The sequence below is a fragment of the Salmo trutta genome, chromosome 2, assembly GCF_901001165.1.
Source record: "Salmo trutta chromosome 2, fSalTru1.1, whole genome shotgun sequence".
In the NCBI taxonomy this organism is placed as follows: domain Eukaryota; kingdom Metazoa; phylum Chordata; class Actinopteri; order Salmoniformes; family Salmonidae; genus Salmo; species Salmo trutta.
Window position 1 is genome coordinate 56,904,702 of NC_042958.1, and position 26,799 is coordinate 56,931,500.

Genomic DNA, 26,799 nt, shown 5'->3' on the forward strand with positions numbered 1-26,799 from the left:
CTGCGTCTGAGATGGCATTACTGAGTGTCACCGCAGAAGTGTTGTTAATTACAAACCACACTATTTTCACTCGGCTCTGGCGGTTTGGCGCTCCGAGGGGGTCGATCATTTGATAGCTCTCGTTTTTCAACAGCTTTCTGAGCCATGTTAGAATTCTCCTGTAGGCGCCTGCAAGCTCTACCCCAAATATTAACATGCACTTCTCCTCTCTTCTCTCTCCTTCTCTCTCTCTCTCTCTCTCTCTCTCTCTCTCTCTCTCTCTCTCTCTCTCTCTCTCTCTCTCTCTCTCTCTCTCTCTCTCTCTCCTCTCTCTAGTCTAATAAGGTCCCAGTGGTACAGCACCCTCACCACGTGCACCCGCTCACGCCTCTGATCACCTACAGCAATGAACACTTCACACCGGGCAACCCCCCTCCGCACCTACAGGGAGATGTGGACCCCAAAACAGGTAAGACAGACTGATTAACTCTCCAGCCCCTCAGTCCACTCAGTCCTCAAATCCAAACAGTGATATTCTAGTTATTACCAGTTATTACCAGTTATTACCATACATACCTTCAACAGAACAAAGAATTGTCATTGTTGTCCACATACAAAGGCTACCACTGTTCCCTATGCAGCCACCACCACATTTTATTTATGGAAGATATAGCCCTCACAAAGTACAGCTTTGCAGGGCCTGCTTTCTTTGACAGTGGATTTCCACCGTGGATCACAGGGCAGGGGGCGATGAAACTTCGGATGCCAATCATTTTCAGTGGAGGGGAAGGAAGTGGGTGTGGGGACCGTTGGGTGACGCGAGCATGGGTCATTGAGCGTATAGAAAAGCTGAACTTTATGCAAGTACTCCGCAACATCGCAGCGCTATTGACCAATCGAAGCTCACTATAGATTCCAGCCCCCTTCTGGATTGACTGTTAATACCTAGCACTACCTAGCCTGCTAGCACCCACATGAGGGCGAAGCTAGTGTGTCGATCCAAGTTATCGTGTTACGTGGAAATCCCCGGTGACCAGGTCTGAGATATTTGAGGGCAGACAACAGTCAGGGCTCCTCAGAGAGTGACAGAGAGCTTCTCTCTCCTTTATGGCCTGTGCTATTGTGTCTCTGGACCTGCAGAAGTAAGCCTGTTGACCCCAGTCTCTTGAGCGTCTCTGCACACATGCTCTGGCATGTAGGGGAGGGTCACTGCTTCCTCTCTCTGTTCTGACACTACAGGAGGAGGTTGGTGTGTGGAACCTCACACGGCTGAATGCCCCTCTCCTACACACCCCCCCATCCATCTGACTTGTCCACCTGCAATAAACATTATGACCCTACAGTGGTTGAGTAGCTTTGAAAGGTGTCTGGTTGTTTTGTTAGGGTTTTGAGGTCATTATGGTCTCTTATTACAATTGTCCTCACAAAGGAGCAGTAATAACGACCCTGCTGCTGTTTAATGTGCCAGTTAATGGCCTTGCTTAATTGAGCTTAGTGTTTAATTAATTAACCAGCAATATTAAGGCCTCAGCACTGGATAGCAATGGAGAGCAACATTCGGAACACTTTCCTCTGAGAAGTGTGTCAGTCAGAGGCATTATGTCTATATAACTATAGACTCAGCATCAAATGCGTAATTAACGATCTAAAACTTGTGATTGCATTTTTTTTTTTTACTTGAATCCTAATTGTTCACAATTAGTTCGGCGTGAGTTTTTAGAGACCAGTGAGGGTTTTTCAACTTTTTGGATGCACAAAGGATTCTTTAGGTATCTGTCACTGGACAACGTCTGCTTTCCACATGCCCGGCTCTGCCTTGTTGCTCTGGGTGTGGCACACACCGGCAACATACAGGCTGTGGATGGATTCATGCGGCCAGGTTCAATTTCTGCAGAACTCTTTATCTGGTTCCACTGTGGCCATATTGGCACCAGCCAAAAACTGCTGCACCAACATGCAGGCCAGCAGGCCCACTGTGAAAGAATGCACCGGATGTGACAAGCTTGTGTTTAGAGGTAGGTGAAGGAGTCAAGCGCAGGAGAGCAGAGATGTCCAAGATGCGTTATTTAATAGGCAAGTCCACAAACATACAGGTCAGGTACAATACCAAAATAAACGCCCTTGACAACAGAGAAACCAGTACTCACGGAAGGAGGGGAAAAAAACAACGCTCCTAAACTTATACACACTTATAATACGTGAAAACAAATAAGGCACAACCTTAACGAGCAACATCACATGAATAATCTCGCACAAACCTAGGCAGGCAACAGGGGGTAATTATACACACAGAAATTAAGGCAAATGAAACCAGGTGTGAAAGAACCACAGACAAAACAAACGGAAAAGGAAAAAAGGATCGGTGATGGCTAGTAGGCCGGCGACACCGAGCACTGCCCGAACAGGGAGAGGAACCACCTTCGGTGGAAGTTGTGACAGTACCCCCCTCCTGACGCGCGGCTCCCGCTGCGCGCCGACGCCGGCCTTCTGCCGCCATTCGGCCCGTTTAAGGTACCTGTGGGCGGCCTCCCAGGTCTCCCTCGAGCGCCTCACCCAATCGTCCACCACAGGAGCCTCGGTCTGGCTCTGATGCCATAGTACCAGAACCGGCTGATACCCCAACACGCACTGGAAGGGGGACAGGTTCGTAGAGGAGTGGCGGAGTGAGTTCTGGGCCATCTCTGCCCATGGGATGAACTTCGCCCACTCCCCTGGCCAGTCCTGGAAATACGACCGCAGAAACCTACCCACATCCTGGTTCACTTTCTCCACCTGCCCATTACTCTCGGGGTGAGGTAAGGCTGACCGAGACCCCCAGACGTTCCATGAACACCTTCCACACCCTGGACGTGAACTGGGGACTCCGATCAGAAACTATGTCCTCAGGCACCCCGTAGTGCTGGAAGACGTAAGTAAACATGGCCTCCGCAGTCTGTAGGGCCGTAGGGAGACCGGGCAAAGGGAGGAGACGACAGGACTTAGAAAACCGATCCACAACGACCAGGATTGTGGTGTTGCCCTGTGACGGAGGCAGATCGGTCAGGAAGTCCACCGACAGGTGTGACCAAGGCCGCTGTGGAACGGGAAGGGGTTGTAACTTCCCTCTGGGCAGGTGCCTAGGAGCCTTGCACTGAGCACACACCGAGCAGGAGGACACATAAACCCTCACGTCCTTGGCCAAAGTGAACCACCAGTACTTCCCACTAAGACATCGCACCGTCCTACCGATGCCCAGATGACCAGAGGAGGGGGACGTGTGAGCCCATCAGATCAGCCTGTCACGAACCTCAAGCGGAATATACACCCGTCCAGCTGGACACTGTGGCGGAGTAGGCTCTACATGCGACGCCCGCTCGACGTCAACGTCCACCTCCCACCTCACCAGTGGCACCAGACAAGAGGCCGGAAGTATGGGAGTAGGATCAATGGACCACTCCTCCGTATCATACAGTCAGGACAGTGTGTCTGCCTTAGTGTTCTGGGAACCTGGTCTATATGATAGAGTAAATCTAAATCGGGTGAAAAACATAGCCCACCTTGCCTGGCGAGGGTTCAGTCTCCTCGCCTCCCGGATGTACTCCAGATTACGGTGGTCAGTCCAGATGAGCAAAGGGTGTTGAGCCCCCTCAAGCCAATGTCTCCACACCTTCAGAGCTTTGACGACAGCCAACAACTCCCGATCCCCCACGTCATAGTTTCGCTCCGCCGGGCTGAGCTTCCTCGAAAAGAAAGCACAGGGGCGGAGCTTCAGTGGCGTACCCGAGCGCTGTGAGAGCACGGCTCCAATCCCAGCCTCGGACGCGTCCACCTCCACTATGAATGCCAAAGAGGGATCCGGATGAGCCAGCACGGGAACCGAGGTAAACAGAGCCTTCAGGCGACCAAAAGCTCTGTTCGCCTCAGCCGACCACCGCAGACGCACCGGTCCCCCCTTCAGCAGTGACGTAATGGGAGCAGCCACCTACCCAAAACCCCAGATAAACCTCCGGTAGTAGTTGGCAAACCCTAAAAACCGCTGCGACTCCTTTACCATGGTTGGAGTCGGCCAATTACGCCGAATGTACCCCTGCCCCAGAGATTCAGAGACATCTGTCTCCATAGCCACCGTCTCCTCCTGTGACAGGGGATACACGTGACTCCAGGGAAGTGCAGCGTCCACCAGCAGATTTATCGCACAATCCCCTCGTCGATGAGGTGGTAATTGGGTCGCCTTTTTTTTACAGAAGGCGATAGCCAAATCAGCATATTCTGAGGGAATGCGCACGGTGGAGATTTGGTCTGGACTCTCCACCGTCGTTGCACCGATGGAAACGCCTACATACCTGCCTGAGCGCTCCTCTGACCACCCCTTTAGAGCCCTCTGTTGCCACGAAATCTTAGGGTTGTGACAGGCCAACCAGGGGATCCCCAGCACCACCGGAAACGCAGTAGAATCAATGAGGAGGAGACTAATTCTCTCCTCATGACCCTCCTGTGTAACCATGCCCAGTGGAGCCGTGGCCTCCCTGACTAGCCCTGACCCTAATGGTCGGCTATCTAAGGTGTGCACTGCGAAGGGTTTATCAATCTGAACAAGGGGGATCCCTAAACTATGCGCAAAACCGTGGTCAATAAAATTCCCGGCTGCGCCTGAATCTACTAGCGCCTTATGCCGGGAATGAGGGGAAAACTCAGGAAAATAAATCAACACATACATGTGACTAACAGGGGACTCTGGGGGAGCCTGGTGCCGACTCACCTGGGGTGCACGAGAAGTGCCCTGCCTGGCGTCTCGACTCCCAGAAGAGCCCCTCCAGCACCGGTCAGCAGTGTGCCCTCTACGACCACAGCTGGTACAGGAAAGGGCTCCTCCTCCGGTCACCCTCGCTGCAGCACCTCCTAGCTCCATGGGCGTTGGAGCGGAGGGGCTGGGGGATGAAACTGACAGGGCCCGATCCGGACGTCCGCGGGTCGCCAGCAAGTTGTCCAGCCGAATGGACATGTCTACCAGCTGGTCCAAGGTGAGGGTGGTGTCTCGACAGGCTAGCTCCCTACGGACGTCCTCGCGCAAACTGCACCTATAGTGATCGATCAGGGCCCTGTCGTTCCATCCCGCGCCGGCGGCCAAGGTCCGGGAACTCTAGGGCAAAGTCCTGTGCTCTCCTCATCTCCTGCCTTAGATGGAACAGACGTTCACCCGAGTTCACCCTGAACTCTGGGTTGTGGTCCCTCGCCGAGTCTGGATCGTTCCACACCGCGTTGACCCACTCCAGGGCTTTTCCTGAGAGGCAGGAGATGAGGGCGTTCACGCTCTCACCTCTCGAAGGAGCTGGGTGAACGGTTGCCAGGTATAGCTCCATCTGGAGTAAGAACCCCTGGCACCCGGCCGCCGTCCCATCGTACTCCCTCGGGAGCGCAAGCCGAATTCCACTGGGACCAGGCGACGAAGGAGAGGGTTGTGGGACTGGTTGGAATGTGGCTGGTGGAGGTGTAGGAAGGCCACCTCTCTCCCATCTTTCCATCGTCGCCATCACCTGATCCATCGCAGTCCCCAGATGGTGTAATACTGCCGTGTGGTGTTGAACACGCTCCTCCATAGATGTCGGGAACGCGTCAGCTCCTGCTGACTCCATCAAGACGGGTGCGGGATTCTGTGACGAGCTTGTGTCTAGAGGTAGGTGAAGGAGTCAAGCACAGGAGAGCAGAGATGTCCAAGATGCGTTATTTAATAGGCAAGTCCACAAACATACAGGTCAGGTACAATACCAAAATAAATGCCCTTGACAACAGAGAAACCAGTGCTCACGGAAGGAGGGACAAAAAAACGTTCCTAAACTTATACATACTTGGTATAATACGCGAAAACAAATAAGGCACAGCCTTAAGTTAGGGACAGACGTTCCGCTAGCGGAACGCCTCACCAATATCCAATGGTATAGCGTGGTGCGAAATACAAATACCTCAAATACCTCAAAAATGCAAAAACGTCAATTTCTCAAACATATGACTATTTTACACCATTTTAAAGACAAGACTCTCCTTTATCTAACCACATTGTCCGATTTCAAAAAGGCTTTACAGCGAAAGCAAAACATTAGATTATGTCAGGAGAGTACCCAGCAAAAAATATTCACACAGCCATTTTCAAAGCAAGCATATATGTCACAAAAACCCAAACCACAGCTAAATGCAGCACTAACCTTTGATGATCTTCATCAGATGACACTCCTAGGACATTATGTTATACAATACATGCATGTTTTGTTCAATCAAGTTCATATTTATATAAAAAAACAGCTTTTTACATTAGCATGTGATGTTCAGAACTAGCATACGCGCGCTCCAGTGTCATTGTTCTCAGCAGGACCACTCACAAACACTCCTGCTGTTTTTCGCCCAGAGACTGGAGAGCTCTCATTCCACTTTCTGGCGCCTTCTGAGAGCCAATGAAAGCCTTAGAAAATGTCACGTTACAGCAGAGATGCTGTATTTTTGATAGAGATGCCCTAGAAGGAGAACAAATTGTCAGACAGGGCACTTCCTGTATAGAATCTTCTCAGGTTTTGGCCTGCCATATGAGTTCTGTTATACTCACAGACACCATTCAAACAGTTTTAGAAACTTTAGAGTGTTTTCTATCCAAATCTACTAATTATATGCATATTCTAGTTTCTGGGCAGGAGTAGTAACCAGATTAAATCGGGTACGTTTTTTATCCGGCCGTGAAAATACTGCCCCCTATCCCAAACAGGTTAACCAGCAACATCACATGAATAATCCCGCACAAACCTAGGCAGGCAACAGGGGGTAATTATACACACAGAAATTAAGGCAAATGAAACCAGGTGTGAAAGAACCAGACAAAACAAACGGAAAAGGAAAAAAGGATTGGTGATGGCTAGTAGGCCGGCGACACAGACCGCCGAGCACCGCCCGAACAGGGAGAGGAACCACCTTCGGTGGAAGTCGTGACACCGGAGAAAATAAAAGTTCCTCTGCTATGCTGTCTGCCAGTGGAATTCAAACACTTCCTTGTCGCGTTTTAACGCTCAACACTGGAAAAATGGGAAAGCCATTATTTCTTTGCTTTCTCTATTTCTCCTTTTTTGGTCTTGAGCGAGTTATTTTTACGACAGACCTTTGGAGACCTAATGTTTTGGGTGACTTGTGTGCGTGTTTTCTTTTTCTGTCAGCTGCCACAGTAAGTGAAAGCGACATTGGCAAATGTGTGATCGTTTCGCCCTCTGTGAGAGCTGTCCTTATGTAGGACATCTGTCACTGTTCATCTTTGTTAAACATGAAGATGAATAGTGGAACATAAATACTTCTGCTAAAGAGAAGCAGGAGACCAAGGGCCCCTATTTATAAGACCTACTTTATAATGGCATAGGCATGTCATAATAGGTGTCATAGACAGTCATAAGAGTCTATGTCAGTTGAAGACAGCTAGGCTAATACAACATGTAACACAGTATATTGGGTAAGCCGACAAGCTATGAAACAAACTGGTCATGAATAACACGAAGAGACGGTTATAACATCACTTTATTCATGCTTACGACAGTCAGATAACTTGCTGGGTCAGACCCGGTTTATTTTAGAGTTAAGCTCTACCTGCAGCCCTCTAAAGGAACAGATGTCAATTTCATCTGTATGAGACTGTACACATCATTTGTTATGTTAGCTTCTAAACCTCAATTATCACACCATGTTAATCCTCTCATTCAATAGGAGACTAATGTGACAGGATCATGTTGGGGTAGTTCCCCCCCCCCGCTCTTTCTTTCTCTTGGTCTCTCTCAACACGCTATGCCACCGTACCGCCTGACTCGGAAGAGCTTTGATCAGGACGTGTGATTTAGCACTGTGAACATGCGGGCGCAACCGCACCTCCTCCTCCCTAACCACCCAGATTCCAGTGATGTCTACTTTGTTCAATTGTGAAACTCACAAAGGATTAATTTAACACAGACTTTTATTTTGGTTGTGGGGGGGGACTGCGATGTTGGGAACAATTTGATAACTGTTTGCCCTCTCCCCCTCTTTGTCCCTCTACCCTTTCTCTCTCTTTCTCTCCAGGAATTCCAAGGCCTCCACAACACCCAGACATATCTCCCTATTACCCTCTCTCACCTGGTGCTGTAGGCCAGATCCCCCATCCGCTCGGGTGGTTAGTACCACAGTAAGCAACATTTTATTACTCTCTTTCTTAATGACCCGTCCCTTAAATGTATGTAGTTCTGTCCTTGAGCTGTTCTTGTCTTATGATGTTCTGTATTATGTCATTCTGTATTATGTTCCCTGTTCTGTGTGGACCCCAGGAAGTGTAGCTGCTGCTTTTTCAACAGCTAATGGGGATCCTAATAAAATACCAAATACCTGTCATTAAGCATGTTGTAGTACTCCAAGCATGCGCTGGTGTCGTTGTTTTTAACTATGTATAGATGTAAATTATGAGCGTTTAGTTCTGTAGTACATTATGATGTAAAATCAGCATCTCTAATGTAGAAGATATAACGTAAAATAGTTCTCCGTCAGAGGCAATGTCTTCTGGTTTGTTGTGTATGCTAATATAGCTTGGTTTCAGTATTTTCCAGACTGGCAACATCATAAGCTGAGTGCATAGGGAAAACTCTGTATCCACTTATCTCAAACTGGGTCCTCTCAATTTTGATCAGGCACTTATTTGACTCCTAGCTGACCACATTGCAGAGAGAATGGCTAAGTCTCCCTCTCTACTGGTGTCTCCAGTTTATACATTCAAGCAATGGACTGACTCATGGGCCACAGAAGCACACTGCGGTTTCCTAAACCCCCTTCCAACCCCAACTTTGTGTCGAATAGTATTTTGCATGTCTCTGTATTGTCCAATTAGAGCAATGAACCGTGATTGCCCGTATTTTACCCACAATTCCACATGGGGGCTATCCCTGGGTGACTCTTGTCAACACTTGTTAATATGACAAAAGGCTACAAATTAAGCTCTGTTAATTTAATGTTTTCTCACCGCAATCTAAATACCGGGAGAGGTCCCGAGCGCAGCCGCGGCACCCTTTGATTTGCTGCACTTTATTTTGGTATAAATTTACATTCATTATTGTTTGTCTTTAGATGTGTTGACCTCAATTAGCGTGATGGCTCCATTAAAGAGTTGCGCTTCGTCTTTAATTATCACAACAAAACACCTAGTTTCAGCTCGGGGAGGAAGGGGCCCCCTCTCCGTCGACACCGAGCGAAGGGTTATGAAATTTAATTAGCCATTCCTATCAGATTTGTGGCATTCAAATTGTTCGGAGTTTGCCTCTCCTTTGATCCGCACTCTGCAATCCCCTAGATTTTAGTCCTGATCAAATGAGAATAAAGAGGCCTGCGATCAGGGAGAGAGGGAGAGGGCTTTACCTCTTCTACTTCCATCAACCATGTTTCTTTACCTCCCTCTCTTCTTTGTCCTTCTCCTAGGCAAGGTCAACCTGTTTACCAGGGTTTTAGACACCCCTACCCGACTGCGCTCACTGTCAATGCATCCATGCAAAGGTGAGTTGAGCCTTGGGAGATAAACACACACACACACACAGGAGGAGGCTGTGACGTGGAGAGTGCACACTCCCGTCTCCACGCTCAAAAGGGCAATCCTCCAGTGTCCCCCACTAATGTGTTGAAATATTAATTATATGTATCACTTTCGAGCTAATGAGGCCCCCGAAGAACATTTACCCTAGCTGCATGTCAGCCACATCTGTAATGGACAGGGCATGTCCTTGCTGCTAGTTTTTAAACAACCAGACACGTTGATATATAAACGTCTATACACTTAAAAGGAGAGAATGATGCATGCTGGGGCTTGACACTCGGTTAGTTCTTTGTTGGGCCCATTAGGGTCCAGCTCAAGGGGAGAGCTCTGGACACAAGTGAACTGGGGGGGGGGCACAAATGTTTGTTGTTGTGTTATACGTTTTTAACTGGGCCCGGTTCCCCCGGGGACTGTGCTATACTACTCTGCATTGCTGTTGCTGCGTTATGTGTTTTGAACTGGGCCTGGTTCTCCCAATACTCTGTATTGTATGGAATGTGGGAAGAGATAACTGTGGATGACAAGTACCCCATGATTTGTGTGGCTGCTCTTTCCCCATGTCCCTCTCCCCCAGCCCAGAGCAGTATTCACAGGCGTTTCAGTGCAGGCAGCTAGAGAGTTTGTACTAGGATCCAGGCCAAACTTCAGTTTCATTACAGGCTGATTTGAAAAGCAGCTCCTGAGGGTCGACTGTTCAAACCTCTGTGACATTGATGGATAAGTGTGAGCGAAGGAGGAAAGGAGAGAGAGAGGGAGGCCTCGAATGGGGTATAGTCAGGTTAATGTTGTGAAATAGTACCTCACGCCATTAGTGTTTTGACATTGAACACGTTTGTGTGCACTCGGGTTCCTCATCTCTCGCTCTCTCACTCACACACAGATCTTGAACGTTGCTTTTAATTAAAAGCAGAATAGCACATTCACATTGTTAAAAAAAGAGGATATGTTAGCCAATAGCTCTTAGTTTGTCCTCTTTCTTGGTTAGCCTTACATTGAACATGTATATCTTCACAAGTATTCTTCATTAATACCCAAGACTTACACATTTATGTTGATAGTTTTCATCGTCACGTTGATCCAGGCTCGCTCGTGGCTTTAGCGACTGTTCACTGTAACACAGCCTGGTTATAGCAGGGTTATTATAAAGGCTCTCATTTATAATCGCTACCCATCTATTGGATCCCTCTTCCACTCCCAGCGACTCCCTTAAAGCAGACGTTGCCCCCCTCTCCCCAGCCCAGCCCTGGTTGCCCTGCTGTCCGGTGCAGTCCGGGTGTGTCTGGTTTCTGGTAGAGCCGGGCAGCCAGACTAACCAAGGTCTGGCAACGTCTAGTGGACCTGTGCTTTAAGTGACAGCTAATTCAGCTCTAATGACGGCCTCTACATTGTGATCATGTTATTTCCAGCGAGGCTAATTGAATCTGCTGGATGGGGGCTAGGGGGATTGGCTGTGGGGCTGGGGAGAGCTAATGCGTTCTGATGAGACCTAATTGAATTAGCATAGCTGAATAGGTGGAGGTCTCCGTCTCTGGAGAAAGGGGATTTAGCACGTCCTTGTTAAAACTGCAATGGGGGATTTGACAAAAAAATATGGCCATTTGGGTTGTCAAAGGCATAGATAAATGGTGCAGAGTTGAAAGGTTTGGATAATTGTGTATATGACAGGGTTTCGGAAGCAAAAAAATGTAAACAGAATTAGAGAATTGTGTCTTGGCTTTTAAAGGGCTTTCTTGCTTAAATATGCCTCAAGACAGCCAGTAGTTATAAAGTCCAGTCCTTGTCTAATGATCAAATCAAATTTTACTCGGGAGAGGCGAAGGTCGAGAGCCGTGCGTCCTCCGAAACAGAACCCAACCAAGCTGCACTGCTTCTTTGATACAATGCCCACTTAACCCGGAAGCCAGCCGCACCAATGTATCGGAGGAAACACCGTACACCTGGCGACTGTGTCAGCGTGCACTGCGCCCGGCCCGCCACAGGAGTCGCTAGTGCGCAATGGGACAAGGAAATCCCTGCCGGCCAAACCCTCCCCTCTAACCCTGACGACGCTGGGCCAATTGTGCGCCGCCCCATGTGTCTCCTGGTCGCGGCGACAGAGCCTGGACTCAAACCCAGAATCTCTAGTGACACAGCTAGCACTGCGATGCAGTGCCTTAGACTACTGCGCCACTCGGGAGGCTCAGTGCAGTAATATTTAACAATTACATGAGGCCTGAGTGATTGAGATGTCCTGGTCCTGTATTTCACTGGGTAGCCAGATCTTAACAAGAGAACAATCCCCTAGTGCCACATACCGGCCCGATTAGGATGCAGAGGGTGAGTCTCACTTTCGTACATTGCACCCCCTCAATGAGCACCTTACCCCCAGGACCTGTTAAAAAATACATTCTCAGGAAGGAAAAAGATGAGCAGGAGAGAGCAGAGTCAGTGGACGGAGCAAATGAAAATACATGATTTGAATAATGTGGTTGGAGCCATACAGGTCCTTCATATCTGGCAGGCCTGTGTGTGACACATGGGAGTAAGTGTAGGCCTCTCGCCCCCTGCCCTTTGATATGTTCCTCCCTCACCCCTCTCTCTCTCTCCCTTCCTCACTCGCTACCTCTCAGACCTTTTTTTTGTGTGGAAGGGAAAGTGCGCTGGGCGAGTCATTATACATTAACCAGGCACGGGGATATCGCCTCGCATTGGCAATTAAATGGCCCTGGCTGACACTGGGCCTCTGTTGCAGCCAATGACCCACCCCCATCCCTGTCTTTCAGATTGAGACGTACGAGCCTGGGGGTTGGGGGCTCCTTCTCTCTTTCTCTCTCCCCCTCTGTTGGCTAAATTGGGCCAAGGCACTGTTCTGTGCTGATGAGGCTGGATGATGCCCCCGCACATCAAAGGGATGGCCGTCATGTTTTAACCATAACCTGGGCCACGCGGTGGCAGCTGGAGGGAGGGAGTGAGGGGGTGAGGGGACAGGAAGGAGGAGGATAGTAGAGAAGGAAGAAGATAAAAAAAGGCACAAAGAAAGGGAGAAGGAAGGAAAAAGAGAGAGTAGGGGAAATGCAGCGGCCTAATGATGGCTGATCTGCAGCCACTGTCCCCACAGCAGATGACATGGCACAAACACAAACGTGTCAATGATGAAGAGAGGAGAAGGGAGGAGAGAAGAGCAGCGGGAGCGAGAGCGAGAGAGAAGAGCAGTAGCGGGAGAGAGAGAGAAAACACACTCCCCAGAGATCGCCTGCAACAGAAACTAGTTGTTCCTGGCGACCTGATGCTCATCATTATATTCTGGCTCCAAGCCATGCAGCCAGACACATCCAGATAATGAGCCGTTAAAAAAGAAAAATAATAAATTATTCCTCCTTTTTCCCCCTCCTTCATCCTCCACTCGTTTTCTACGATTTGTGTATGGTCATGCGTAGCTGAGGCACATATATATATACTCTACACTCACATTCAAATAATCTTACATAGACATAATTACTCTCACTCACTCATCACACACACAATTGTGTTGCTCATTGCTCTGTGAAGTGAATCCATAGATGCGGGTTATTGCCCTCAATCAGTGTAGTTAATGATACTAGTGTTACGAAGATGTAGAGTATGGGGATAAAGAATAACACCATTAGTAATCCGGATCTAGCATGAGGCCCAATGGAATCTAGAATGAGGCCCAATGGAATCTAGAATGAAGCCCAGTGGAATCTAGCACGAGGCCCAATGGAATCTAGCACGAGGCCCAATGGAATCTAGCATGAGGCCCAATGGAATCTAGCATGAGGCCCAGTGGAATCTAGCATGAGGCCCAATGGAATCTAGAATGAGGCCCAGTGGAATCTAGCATGAGGCCCAGTGGAATCTAGCATGAGGCCCAATGGAATCTAGCATGAGGCCCAATGGAATCTAGAATGAGGCCCAGTGGAATCTAGCACAAGGCCCAATGGAATCTAGCATGAGGCCCAATGGAATCTAGCATGAGGCCCAATGGAATCTAGCATGAGGACCAATGGAATCTAGCATGAGGCCCAGTGGAATCTAGCATGAGGCCCAATGGAATCTAGCATGAGACCCAATGGAATAGGCCTAGGCCTAACACAGAAAAAGGTGCCTTGCCCATGGTTAAAGCTAAGGCCTAGGAGCTGAAGATGTTTAAACATGACCTCAGTTTTGACATCAGTTTACTCTACAGATTGGCATAAGACCCCACAAACCTGTAGTTTGCCACATTGTAAATGGGTCAAGACATCCTGGAACTTGTATTTGTCATCCACAGTCCAGGGAAGGGTGGCAGCACTAAACACTGACTTGCCATTGGAGGAAGTCACTATTTTGGCTCAATTATAGAAGCATGCGAGGACTTGTTAAAGCCCATTACAGTTGAAGTGTCTGTATGGGCCATTTTGGCAGAAAATGACTGTCCTATCCTTCCATTTGAAACTCTTCCCACTTCAAAACAAAACAGCTCTCATTTTTAAAATGAATATTATGAAATATGACTTGTGATGTATAGTGTGTGTGTGTACTGGGTAACTGCTTCTATGTGATCGTGAGATACAAATTCTGTGATACTCATGGACCGAATCCTTTCTTGATGTGCGCGTGCGAAACTCAAACTTTTGTGTAAGTCATGCATTGAATCTCAATGACAGATTTGCACAAAAATCCAACTTTCCCGCTCGAACCTCAAGTTAGGATTCGGCCCTATACAGCACGGCAACAAGTGCACGTCTGTACGAATGCTCAAGTGAGCATACTCTGTTTGTGTCTACATGTGTCCATCTTCCATTTCACACGTGTCCACTCTGACGATTTACACAGTTTTCTGTCCTCCAGGTTCCCTCACCACATGGTCCCCCCTCACCACAGTTTGCACCAGACCGGAATCCCCCACCCCGCCATCGTCACTCCCAACGTCAAGCAAGAGTCCTCCCACAGCGACATCGGCCTCAACAGCTCGTGAGTACACACATCTGCACACACACACACTCACCTCTGCTTATTTTTACCATTGTAAACTAAACAGCAGTAGAGGAAAACTTGCCACTGGTATTGTTGTTTTAAATTCTACCATTACAATAAGCTGTTTAATACCAATTCTGGGTATTTGCCAACCATACAGTACTATACTGTACACGCTCCACAGGAAACACCAGGACTCGAAAAAGGAGGACGAGAAGAAGAAGCAGCCCCACATCAAGAAGCCGCTGAACGCCTTTATGCTCTACATGAAGGAGATGAGGGCCAAGGTGGTGGCCGAGTGCACGTTGAAAGAGAGCGCCGCCATTAACCAGATACTGGGACGAAGGGTGAGCGAGAGAGAGACGGCACCGCCATAGACACAGACTCACTCATTTTACACATACAGCTTGGTAACTCCCTGTACAAGGGACTATGCATAGTGCAGGTAGCCTAGCGGTTAAGAACGTTGGGCCAGTACACCAAAAGGTCGCTGGTTCGAATCCCTGAGCTAACTAAGTGAAAAATCTGTCGATGTGCTCTTGAGCAAGGCCCTTAACCATACTTGCTCCTGTAAGTCGCTCTGGATAAGAGCATCTGCTAAATGAATAAAATGTCAAATGAAAATGAAAAAGGCAACAACAGGCCACTGGCATCAACCTTGTGGGTCATGACAATGACTCTATTAAAATACATACTCTCCTCACCATTCCCTTGTCTGGTAGACAAGGGAAACCTGTATGGTTTAGTTGACTATAGGCCTGCTACTGGGTCTGGTAGACAAGGGAAACCTGTATGGTTTAGTTGACTATAGGCCTGCTACTGGGTCTGGTAGACAAGGGAAACCTGTATGGTTTAGTTGACTATAGGCCTGCTACTGGGTCTGGTAGACAAGGGAAACCTGTATGGTTTAGTTGACTATAGGCCTGCTACTGGGTCTGGTAGACAAGGGAAACCTGTATGGTTTAGTTGACTATAGGCCTGCTACTGGGTCTGGTAGACAAGGGAAACCTGTATGGTTTAGTTGACTATAGGCCTGCTACTGGGTCTGGTAGACAAGGGAAACCTGTATGGTTTAGTTGACTATAGGCCTGCTACTGGGTCTGGTAGACAAGGGAAACCTGTATGGTTTAGTTGACTATAGGCCTGCTACTGGGTCTGGTAGACAAGGGAAAACTGTATGGTTTAGTTGACTATAGGCCTGCTACTGGGTCTGGTAGACAAGGGAAACCTGTATGGTTTAGTTAACTATAGGCCTGCTACTGGGTCTGGTAGACAAGGGAAACCTGTATGGTTTAGTTGACTATAGGCCTGCTACTGGGTCTGGTAGACAAGGGAAACCTGTATGGTTTAGTTGACTATAGGCCTGCTACTGGGTCTGGTAGACAAGGGAAACCTGTATGGTTTAGTTGACTATAGGCCTGCTACTGGGTCTGGTAGACAAGGGAAACCTGTATGGTTTAGTTGACTATAGGCCTGCTACTGGGTCTGGTAGACAAGGGAAACCTGTATGGTTTAGTTGACTATAGGCCTGCTACTGGGTCTGGTAGACAAGGGAAACCTGTATGGTTTAGTTGACTATAGGCCTGCTACTGGGTCTGGTAGACAAGGGAAACCTGTATGGTTTAGTTGACTATAGGCCTGCTACTGGGTCTGGTAGACAAGGGAAACCTGTATGGTTTAGTTAACTATAGGCCTGCTACTGGGTCTGGTAGACAAGGGAAACCTGTATGGTTTAGTTGACTATAGGCCTGCTACTGGGTCTGGTAGACAAGGGAAACCTGTATGGTTTAGTTGACTATAGGCCTGCTACTGGGTCTGGTAGACAAGGGAAACCTGTATGGTTTAGTTGACTATAGGCCTGCTACTGGGTCTGGTAGACAAGGGAAACCTGTATGGTTTAGTTGACTATAGGCCTGCTACTGGGTCTGGTAGACAAGGGAAACCTGTATGGTTTAGTTGACTATAGGCCTGCTACTGGGTCTGGTAGACAAGGGAAACATGTCTTAGTTTGTCTCTACTTCTCACTGCTCTTGACTGAACACTGTCTTCTTCTACTGTTGACACTTTTTGCACTCTTCTCTTTCTATTATGTCCTTCCCCCTGTCTTCCCCTCCCTCTCTCTTTCCACGTGTCTGTCTGTAGTGGCACGCCCTAACACGAGAGGAGCAGGCAAAATACTACGAGCTGGCCAGGAAAGAGCGACAGCTTCACATGCAGCTCTACCCCGGCTGGTCCGCACGAGATAACTATGTAAGTTTTTAAGTTTTCAACACGTACCTCCTGTACTTCTCCCCTCCACAAGGACGTGTGTCTGGGATGAGTGCTCTTACTGTTCTGTCTGAGCTGAGAGCTCACCTCGCTAGCAATGCCTGTTGACTGCTTCCCTAGACACCTTAGCCAATGGAATCTCCAATATACTTTACAGTAGATTTGCTGGGCTATATAAAACAGGGTCTAAAGTCCCTGGAATTCTGATGCTGCTAGGAAGTTTCTCTCCCAGCGTTTGCTGTGCGTCCAGCAGTTCAGGGGTCATCGTACACCCCTGCAAAGGTCAGGTTGGCCAGTGAAACTTTGACTCCTCTCAGCCTGCACAAAGCATTCTGCAAATCTGACTCCCTCGCTAGAAACCAACAAAGCCTCTACGATGGTCACTAAACGAGAGGAAAATAAGTCAAAAGATTACAACAAAAGGAGAAGAGAGAGAAAAAAATACAGAAAGGGACAAGGGGAAATTCTGCAATGTCTTGCAGTGGCAGTTAAAACCGGCGGGCAGAGAAAGAGTGAGAGAATGAATGAATACATAAACAAACAGAAAAATGGGCCCGTTTTCATTTCACGTGTCAGGTCTTCTGCAATATAATAACTAAGGTTCCTGTCTATTTCTCTTGTTTTGGCGGCTAACCAACAGGGCAAGAAGAAGAAGAGGAAAAGGGATAAGCAGCCAGGAGAGGGCAATGGTAAGTGAGCGGCAGTTCTCTCTCCTATTAGGAGACCCTTCATGTGTTCAGGACTGTGTTCACATCTTACAAGATAATAGTCTAGCCCGTTTTTTTTCTCCCTCTACTGCTTTTTATTTTATTTTTGTGTTGTTGTGCTCGTTTTTTTCTACTACATAGTTATGCTACACGTAATGCAATATTTAAATGGTAGACTTGCTTGTTACCCCCTCCTTCCATTCCCCACCCCCTCCCATAGCCTTCCCCAGCTAATAACGTTGAATATGCATGACCCCCTCCCTTCCCCAGCCTCGCCCCTCCCCCTCCCTGCCGACCCCCCCAACACTCTTTGCCCCCCAGCATTTATGAAACGTTGATATGTGTGTTTTGAGAATGTGAAATTGAAGCGTTGCGAAAGTCATTAACATTAACTTTGCCAGTGTTGTGTGTCTGTGTGTTATAATGCCTGTGGCCTGCAGATAGACTGTGCTTGTGTGTCTGTAACCTGGGCCGCCCCTGCTTGTTTTCATGCATGCTTTTTAATCACCCCAAAAAAAGGGGGGAAAAAATCACCCACTTCTTAAAATTAAGGAGGTTTACTAATTCTGTTACTTCTTCATTTTATATTCTTATTATTCACATTCTTCTGATATTCCATATTGTGAGTTGAGAAGGAGAAATGCGGCATATGAAACTGTATTTTACGCTCGTTTACGTGACGGATCCCCTCTTGAAGGCCTCTCCATCTGTTCTTTTTTTCAGAACACAGAGAATATTTTCCCAACCCTTGCCTTTCACTCCCTCCGATTACAGGTGCTAATGTCATTTTGAGTCTTAAATTACTCATTTGTTTTTTTTCTCTCTTTTTAGTTTATGATGTATTTATCTATGCATGTGAAATATATTATGTTTAAAATACATTTTACTAAGCTAAATGCAATATTCTGAAGGATGTTATATGCTTTGTTTGCTGCTTTCTTTCTTAAAATGTTTCTTATGTTTATATATTTGACCATTTTATTTCTACTAGCAAAAGTATGTTTTATTTTATATACTTACATATTTATTTAATCACGCTTCTGTGTTTAAGCCATTTATTCTAGAACAATCTTCCCCATTTGGCCAAATCCATATGTTGTATATATTTCTAGTGGTGGCTGTTAAGTTAAAGTAATCTTAATGTTGAGTATGACCCAGAGATTTTACGTCAGTCAGGGTAAACCTCCTTAATCTATTTGCTTCAGTAGCTGTGCTTGTGCCTTTCCCTGGGCCAGAATGAGTTGGGCCTATTCCCCTTCTACGCGGTCTCTGCTCAAACTAAGGCCTGGATTTACTCACCATAGGATTCCTCCTTTGACCCAGCTGTCACTTTGCTCTACATTTGTATTATTAAGCCACTATGGTAGAAAACCGTGTGTCGGGTGTTTGAATTCAGGTCTAAGTACAGTAGTAGTGCCCTTGCTGCATTCAGTAGGGTTTAACCCTTTAATGCTTTCTCTGGCTGAGACTAACCCAAACCTCCACTTAGTGTAACAGTCTGATACTGCTGCCTCTTCCTACCTACCACCTCTAGCCTCTCCTTCTCAAATATGGCAATAAAAAGTATAACTATGAATGGCACTTAGCAGAAATGTAATCAAGTCTGCATTATTGTCCCCATCATATTCTGCTCCTTTAACAAATACGTATGATCCTTTTTATTGGCTTAAGCCTTCTATTAAAGTGGAAATGACTATCCTTTCGTTTGACTTAATCTTTGCACATTTATGCACTTGTTCGCTTTTTGCTTGCGGTTTGATTACTAATGTCTGAAAGACTAACTGTGTCTTCTGACAGTCCTTTCTGTAAAGACATACTGCATCTTTTTAATTAGGGGGGAAATTAGCTAGATATGCCACGATTACGAAACTCACAGACTCACTGGTTTCCGTTTTTTTTCTCCTTTATTTCTCTCCTCTTTGTCTTCCCCCCTTTTGGTTATTCTTCCTCCTGTCTGCTGGCTTCCCTCCCTGTTGTGGCATCAGACCTGAGCGCTCCTAAGAAGTGTCGAGCGCGCTTTGGGCTCGATCAGCAGAATAACTGGTGTGGCCCGTGCAGGTGTGTATGGTGTGTGCTGGCGTGAACGCCGGGGGCCAGGTGACGGCTGCTCTCTGAGCTGGGACTTCCTCCTTCCCTCCCCGCCTCCCACTCTCCTTCCTTCGCCAGGTTGTCGCCACCTCCCAACTCTTCCTCCAACCCAGCCCTGCTAGTCTGGCCTGCCTCTAGTTGTGTTGGTGTTTGGGAACAGGGCTAACAGGGTATGCGTTAATGTGTGTGTGTGTGTGTGTGTGTGTGTGTGTGTGTGTGTGTGTGTGTGTGTGTGTGTGTGTGTGTGTGTGTGTGTGTGTGTGTGTGTGTGTGTGTTGGTGTGAGTCGTGTTTGTCTGTACCCAAGTCTAAATTGCAGCATATAGATGTGGGGTTGGGTGGGTCCTATAGGGCATATTCTCATAATGAGGGACAGGACTCATCAGACTGGGTCTGAGAGGAGTTGGAGACGCGATGGCCTGGTCTGTGTGGAGGAGGTCCCAGTGTTGGCAGCCCAAACCTAAGCCTTGGCTATATGTTGTCTGTCCAATGACGTGTCCATTTTCTGTGTTTTTGTATCGTTTGTGTGTGGCTAACAGACGCAAATGCCCCAAAGAAGTGTCGTGCCTTGTTCGGGCTTGACCAGCTGAGTTTCTGGTGCAAACCATGCAGGTATACCCCTGTAGTATCTACAGGAGGACAACCGTAATGACAATCACTTCCTTCTCTTACGTCTTCTCAAGACGTCCGTCTGAAAAAGATGTGTGTTATGTTTCCTTCAATGTGTTAATTGATGACGCCGTCATTCTACCTGTTCCTTTTCCTGATTGGGTGATTTTCTGCTAGAACTTCTTCTAGCAGGTCATTTCACTTATTTTCGTTGAAAACTAGAATCCCAGTCGCAGAACATGGATTTACTAGCGTCATTTGTACTCTACCTCCGCAATTATAACATTGTAAGGGAAGATCCTTGTTGCAACATGGTACACAATCAAATTTAGGAGAACTTTGGGCCTTTTTGTTGTAATGTAATTTTAAAAAGGAAAACGTTTATGGTTTATGATACTATTCTTCTGGCAAGTTGAAAGGTTGAAATCCATTTTCTATCCAGGCTGTATGTAAGTGCCTGACATTCTAACTGTTTTAAGTGTCTGTCTGAATTGGCCTTCTTGATAACCTTGTCGTGCTAAGGTTTGCCCTGCTTCTCAGAGGGCACCAGAGTGACTTTCTTCTATGCCCTCTTCCTCCTCCTCCTCCTCCACCTCCTCCTCTTCTTCTTCTTCCTCCAAACTCCTCTCTAATAACCCTTAATTAGTCCCTACCTGTTGTCTTTCTGTTCTGACACAAGCAGTCTTTGAATTGGGAATATTTTCATGGTAGGTATCTGTTTCTGTTAAGTAATACCCTTCTCCGTGTCTGGTTTGCACTGTGTCCCCACCTCTACCCTGACCATTGTGACGCTCCATTTGATACCATCACCATGGTCAACCCAGGGCATGCGACCTATCAATACATTTCATTTTTCTCCTTTTTGTTTTCAATATTGAGCTGTGGTTATGACTACAGAAAGTCTATCTGGCATTTTGCCATTGCCTCAAAGAAAACAGCTCATAAGATATTGAGTTATCTTACCAAGTCACCAATTCTAAAGGTTGATTTCATATGGTGTCCAGTTCAATTCAGCATCCAATTAAAGTCATCCACAAGGCCTGCTGAACTCACTTAGCAATACTCCACACTCAGTTTCTACAGTAGTGCTGTTCCAGATTGAAAATAACACGTAAACAGTTGATCACATTGATATCGGGATGACATACTTCCTGATCTAGTCTATGAACGTAACGGGTAGATGATGAGTAGGGCAGCAGCGGGGTGTCAGTGGGCCGGGCTTGGAAATAGCCAGGGATAAATCCTGCTTCGTTTAAGGAGCCGAGAGGTTAACAGACCCCACTGGGCTCCATTTCCTGAAAGATGCATCTGGCGTAATTCCCCTGGAGACGGGGAAATCAATATGTTACACAGGCACATACTATCAATCGATATGTCTGTTAAAGAAAAAATGATATTAGCTCATTTGAAGTGGTTTGACAGGCAGTTATCACTTCAGCACTGGCAGAGGAAGAGATACAGGCTGGCACTGGCAGAGGAAGAGATACAGGCTGGCACTGGCAGAGGAAGAGATACAGGCTGGCACTGGCAGAGGAAGAGATACAGGCTGGCACTGGCAGTAATAATAGTACCACACAATACTCATACAGGGTCTTCGACAGCCAAGCAGACATCTCAACTCCCTTTCCCTTGCTTTTCAGTTGACATTTCCCTGTGGTTTTACTCTTTCTCGTGGATCAATGTTGTGTGCTTGTTCTCTTTGTTTAATTGCATGCCTTTTTGTCCAGCATGCCATCAGTGTAAGGTATGTGTGGTTGTCCAAATATATATTTTTCATCCCCACTCTCCCTTTCTCTTCATTCCTTTCTTATCAGTTCTCACTGATCGACCCCCCCCCCCTCTTTTTTCCCATCTCATTCTCTCTCTCACAGTATTTGTGTGAACCCTTTACCTGAAGGAGTACAGGCAGGGTATGACTTGACAAACAGGCCTTACCCTTGATTGAACGATAGAACAGTGAAGGCTAGCTGAACCAAAGCATCATTTCTATCATTCACTTCTGCCCGCCTCCCTCCCTCCCCACCTCCCAATTCTGTTCTTTCTCCTTCTTGCTCATTGTCCCTGTGAGCTAGCAACACAGTCTGAACCACAGTGTATTTGCCCTCGAGGCATGCACAGACCTTGTGATAAGGAGTTGTTGATGTCAGGGTGAAACGAGGTGGGCAGAGGCTCCCCCCTCTGTCCATCCTTGCCTCCCTGCACCCCATATGAACATAGCACGTGCACAGCCCCCCCCCCCCCCCCCCCTCTTGAGTGATAGCTCAGTGCAGTTGCATTGTGGGCCGTTCCACAGAGCGAGATGGGTTGGCTGCAGGCGTGCCAGACAGGGGAGAGTCATGACCCGAGCAGAAATGCAACCATTATAACGTGACCTTCATACACACATGTCTTAGGGGCAGGTGCAGCGTAGTGGGGATCCCCCTAACCTCTTACCTCAGAATCCAAACTCTCCCTTCTAAGCAAAGGAGAGACAGAGAGAGAAGAAGGATAGTGGAGGAGAGGGAGGAGAGAGAGAAGTCAGGATAGTGGAGGAGAGAGAGAAGTCGGGATAGTGGAGGAGAGGGAGGAGAGAGAAGTCAGGATAGTGGAGGAGAGAGAGAAGTCAGGATAGTGGAGGAGAGGGAGGAGAGAGAAGTCAGGATAGTAGAGGAGAGGGAGGAGAGAGAGAAGTCAGGATAGTGGAGGAGAGGGAGGAGAGAGAGAAGTCAGGATAGTGGAGGAGAGAGAGAAGTCAGGATAGTGGAGGAGAGGGAGGAGAGAGAAGTCAAGATAGTGGAGGAGAGAGAGAGAAGTCAGGATAGTGGAGGAGAGAGAGAGAAGTCAGGATAGTGGAGGAGAGGGAGGAGAGAGAAGTCAAGATAGTGGAGGAGAGAGAGAGAAGTCAGGATAGTGGAGGAGAGAGAGAGAAGTCAGGATAGTGGAGGAGAGGGAGGAGAGAGAAGTCAGGATAGTGGAGGAGAGGGAGGAGAGAGAAGTCAGGATAGTGGAGGAGAGAGAGAGAAGTCAGGATAGTGGAGGAGAGAGAGAGAAGTCAGGATAGTGGAGGAGAGGGAGGAGAGAGAAGTCAGGATAGTGGAGGAGAGGGAGGAGAGAGAAGTCAGGATAGTGGAGGAGAGAGAGAGAAGTCAGGATAGTGGAGGAGAGGGAGGAGAGAGAAGTCAGGATAGTGGAGGAGAGGGAGGAGAGAGAGAAGTCAGTATATTGGAGGAGAGGGAGGAGAGAGAAGTCAGGATAGTGGAGGAGAGAGAGAAGTCAGGATAGTGGAGGAGAGGGAGAAGTCAGGATAGTGGAGGAGAGGGAGGAGAGAGAGAAGTCAGTATATTGGAGGAGAGGGAGGAGAGAGAAGTCAAGATAGTGGAGGAGAGAGAGAAGTCAGGATAGTGGAGGAGAGGGAGGAGAGAGAGAAGTCAGTATATTGGAGGAGAGGGAGGAGAGAGAAGTCAGGATAGTGGAGGAGAGAGAGAAGTCAGGATAGTGGAGGAGAGAGAAGTCAGGATAGTAGAGGAGAGGGAGGAGAGAGAGAGAAGTCAGGTAATGGAGGAGAAGGAGGATAGAGAGAGAGAGAAGTCAGGATAGTGGAGGAGAGGGAGGAGAGAGAGAAAGAAGTCAGGATAGTGGAGGAGAGAGAGAGAGAAGTCAGGATAGTAGGGGAGAGGGAGGAGAGAGAGAGAAGTCAGGGTAGTAGAGGAGAGGGAGGAGAGAGAGAGAAGTCAGGGTAGTAGAGGAGAGGGAGGAGAGAGAGAGAAGTCAGGTAATGGAGGAGAAGGAGGATAGAGAGAGAGAAGTCAGGATAGTGGATTGAAGAGAGGAGGGAGGGGAGAGAGAGGTCAGGATAGTGGATTGAAGAGAGGAGGGAGGGGAGAGAGAGAAGTCAGGATAGTGGAGGGAGGGGAGAGAGAGAAGTCAGGATACTAGAGGGAAGTGAGGAGGGAGGGGAGAGAGAGGTCAGGATAGTGGATTGAAGAGAGGAGGGAGGGGAGAGAGAGAAGTCAGGATAGTGGAGGGAGGGGAGAGAGAGAAGTCAGGATACTAGAGGGAAGTGAGGAGGGAGGGGAGAGAGAGAAGTCAGGATAGTGGATGGAGGGGAGAGAGAGAAGTCAGGATAGTGGATGGAGGGGAGAGAGAGAAGTCAGGATAGTGGAGGGAAGTGAGGAGGGAGGGGAGAGAGAGAAGTCAGGATACTGGAGGGAAGTGAGGAGGGAGGGGAGAGAGAGGGAGGACTAGTATCTCAGAAGAGCAGGTTGATCCTGGCAGTAGCTCTTCACCACGGCCAGCTCTTTGGTTGAGTAAAGATCAGAAACGTTTAAAAGATGAGGGAAAATAGCAACAATAAAGGGAGTTGTTTTGAGATTCGCCACTAAAATCATTCTTCATTCTTCTTTATTCTTCATCCATTTCTCATCCATCATTTTCATCCTCCTGCTGCCTCTCCTCGTTCATCATCCTGTCTGTCTGTTTGGTGTACTGTGTGTATGTCCTGGGAATCTGAGCAGGCCACATGTAGCCTTGATCCTCAGCCAGGCTGTAGTGTTGGCAACCACGTAAATGCACCAGAAAATAACAATAATGTAACACCCAGAAATAGGTTTTAGATGTTATCTTTAAGACATCGACGGTATGCATAATGCCAGTGAAACAAGATGGTGCATTTACGTTGAGTGCTAAGGCTCGGCTATTGCCCAGCAGATTGTTGTCACTTCTGGGATGTCATGCTAAACAAAAACCGTCTTTCTCTGTCCCCCATCTCCAGGAGAAAAAAAAAGTGCATTCGCTACATCCAAGGTGAAGGTAGCTGTGCCAGTCCTCCCTCTTCGGACGGCAGCTTACTAGACTCCCCCCCATCCTCCCCCTCCTCGGTGGCCCCCTCCCCCTCCTCGAAAGAGTCCAGACCTCAGACTGAACAAATGCAACCTCTCTCACTGACTATGAAACCGGCCCACCAGCCTCTCCACTACCCGCACCGGCACCTCCTGGCTGGGCATCCTCCTCCGCCATCTTTGGTTCTGCTGGAAAACTCTGCTGCTGCAGCGGGCAAAACGCCTGGCGCAGCCCACAACGGAGCGCACGGCGACGTCTCGTCCTCGCGGCAGCCGGGCTCCTCGGGCGCCGCCCTGGCCAGGCCCTTGGCAGCATCGCTGTGTCATTCCCGCTCGCTACACCCCAACTCCACGGCCCCTCAGCCTCTGTCGCTCGTTACCAAGTCTATAGAGTAGATCCCTCCTCATTCACTCCCTCCTTCCTTCCCTTTTTCTAGCTCTGCACCCTTCATTCTTTTCTCTTTGTTTCGTTCAAACTTTTTTTCTGTTTCTGTGCCATAAGGCTTTGAAAATGTGTTACTGTTTTATCAAAGTTCATTGGTCAATATTTGACCCATCATTATCGAAAAAAAACTATAAATATTATAATGAAATAATAATCCAATGAGCTGTAGAGTATGGCTTTGTGAATCTGCCAAAATTCTTCTGAACTTCTGTTCTTCTCTTTATTTTGTAGTGTTAAACAGAAAATTGTTATTTAGTTCCACTTAAACGTGTTTCAATGACAGATATAAAAAATTGTAGATTAGATGACTATTCAATGACCCCTTTTCTTGAAAGAGTTGGTTCTCCTTCATTATTTGTATTAAATACGAGCTTGCGAACCAATCATTGGAGGGTATGAGGATCGTGGAGACACCTCTCTTACTGAGGAACAACTTTAATTGTGATGTTACTTGTTCTTCTTTAAATGTACAGAACTATTTGGTGGGTGGGTTGGGGGGGCGGGGTTACTGTGTTAATGTGCATCGTTCCATTGCGTTGTCTTTTTTATTTTTTTTGTTTACCTTTGGGGGTGGAGTCAGGTGGGGTGGGTGGGGGGTTGGAAGGGAGACGGTGGGGTCTATTGGGGTGGGTGGGGGGTTACGGTATTCAATACAAAATGTCACAACGCTAGGACCAGTAGTATTTATTGCTTTAGAGATTGCTTGTTGTATCTTGTATGTTGTCCATTTTAAAATCTGTTCTTTTTCTTAATACATTGTATAAATATTTTTTTCTTAACGTAAGCAACTATATAAAAACTTCATTTTTTTCTTCACTGAAAACCTGGATTCCACCCAATGTACTGTGTAGATTTCACAGAGGTATGCACAACTTCATTTCAAGAAATGCGTCTATAAGCCATTTTACAAAAGAAGAAAATAAACTTGAAACACCAAGGGACAGTGGGTACCGTGTCTTCAGTAGTTTGGGGAAGCGTCTAAAGCCCTTCTTTTTTATTGCACAGTCCCATCTCTACCGGACTGTAGATTTGTGTACAGATTTTCCGTGCCAAATTTTGTGATAATTTTCTCTCCTGCCTCTAATCACGCTGTAGGGGTTTGAGTTGTGTTTGTTTATTTTATTTTCTTTATTTTTTTTTTACATACTTTGCTGTGACGTTACATAGATTGCTATGTATGTAGTATAAATGTTGCTATAACAAATGTGTTTGGTAGCAAATTGTCAAATATACAAATTTAAATTTCAACTGAATAAAAAGACAGACATTATACTGTATAAACCCACATGGGCCAAATTCTGTATATTATTAGGAGGTTCATAAAAAACTATGAAATAACTACAAAAAAATACACAAACTGCCACTTTTAAGTACACTACTA

At 47.3% G+C, this 26,799-nt stretch overlaps 1 protein-coding gene across 30 annotated transcripts in view; it reads left to right on the plus strand.

Moving 5' to 3' along the window:
* LOC115158068 (transcription factor 7-like 2) overlaps nucleotides 1–25,711 on the plus strand; it is a 116,829-nt gene extending 91,118 nt beyond the window's left edge. For 3 of the 30 annotated variants that reach the window (XM_029706662.1, XM_029706572.1, XM_029706756.1), the window contains 10 exons: nucleotides 316–448; nucleotides 8,038–8,140; nucleotides 9,418–9,492; nucleotides 14,345–14,482; nucleotides 14,646–14,832; nucleotides 16,628–16,735; nucleotides 17,379–17,442; nucleotides 18,184–18,234; nucleotides 19,446–19,518; nucleotides 24,907–25,711. In XM_029706662.1, coding sequence (XP_029562522.1) covers nucleotides 316–448; nucleotides 8,038–8,140; nucleotides 9,418–9,492; nucleotides 14,345–14,482; nucleotides 14,646–14,832; nucleotides 16,628–16,735; nucleotides 17,379–17,442; nucleotides 18,184–18,234; nucleotides 19,446–19,518; nucleotides 24,907–25,369 — 1,395 coding nt within the window. In that variant the 3' untranslated portion in view covers nucleotides 25,370–25,711. Of the gene's footprint in view, nucleotides 1–315; nucleotides 449–8,037; nucleotides 8,141–9,417; nucleotides 9,493–14,344; nucleotides 14,483–14,645; nucleotides 14,833–16,627; nucleotides 16,736–17,378; nucleotides 17,443–18,183; nucleotides 18,235–19,445; nucleotides 19,519–20,086; nucleotides 20,161–20,802; nucleotides 22,634–24,906 lie in introns of those variants that run through there. The other 27 variants (XM_029706653.1, XM_029706695.1, XM_029706796.1 and 24 more) reach the window with 24 other exon arrangements.
* The last annotated feature ends 1,088 nt before the right edge of the window (nucleotides 25,712–26,799 follow it).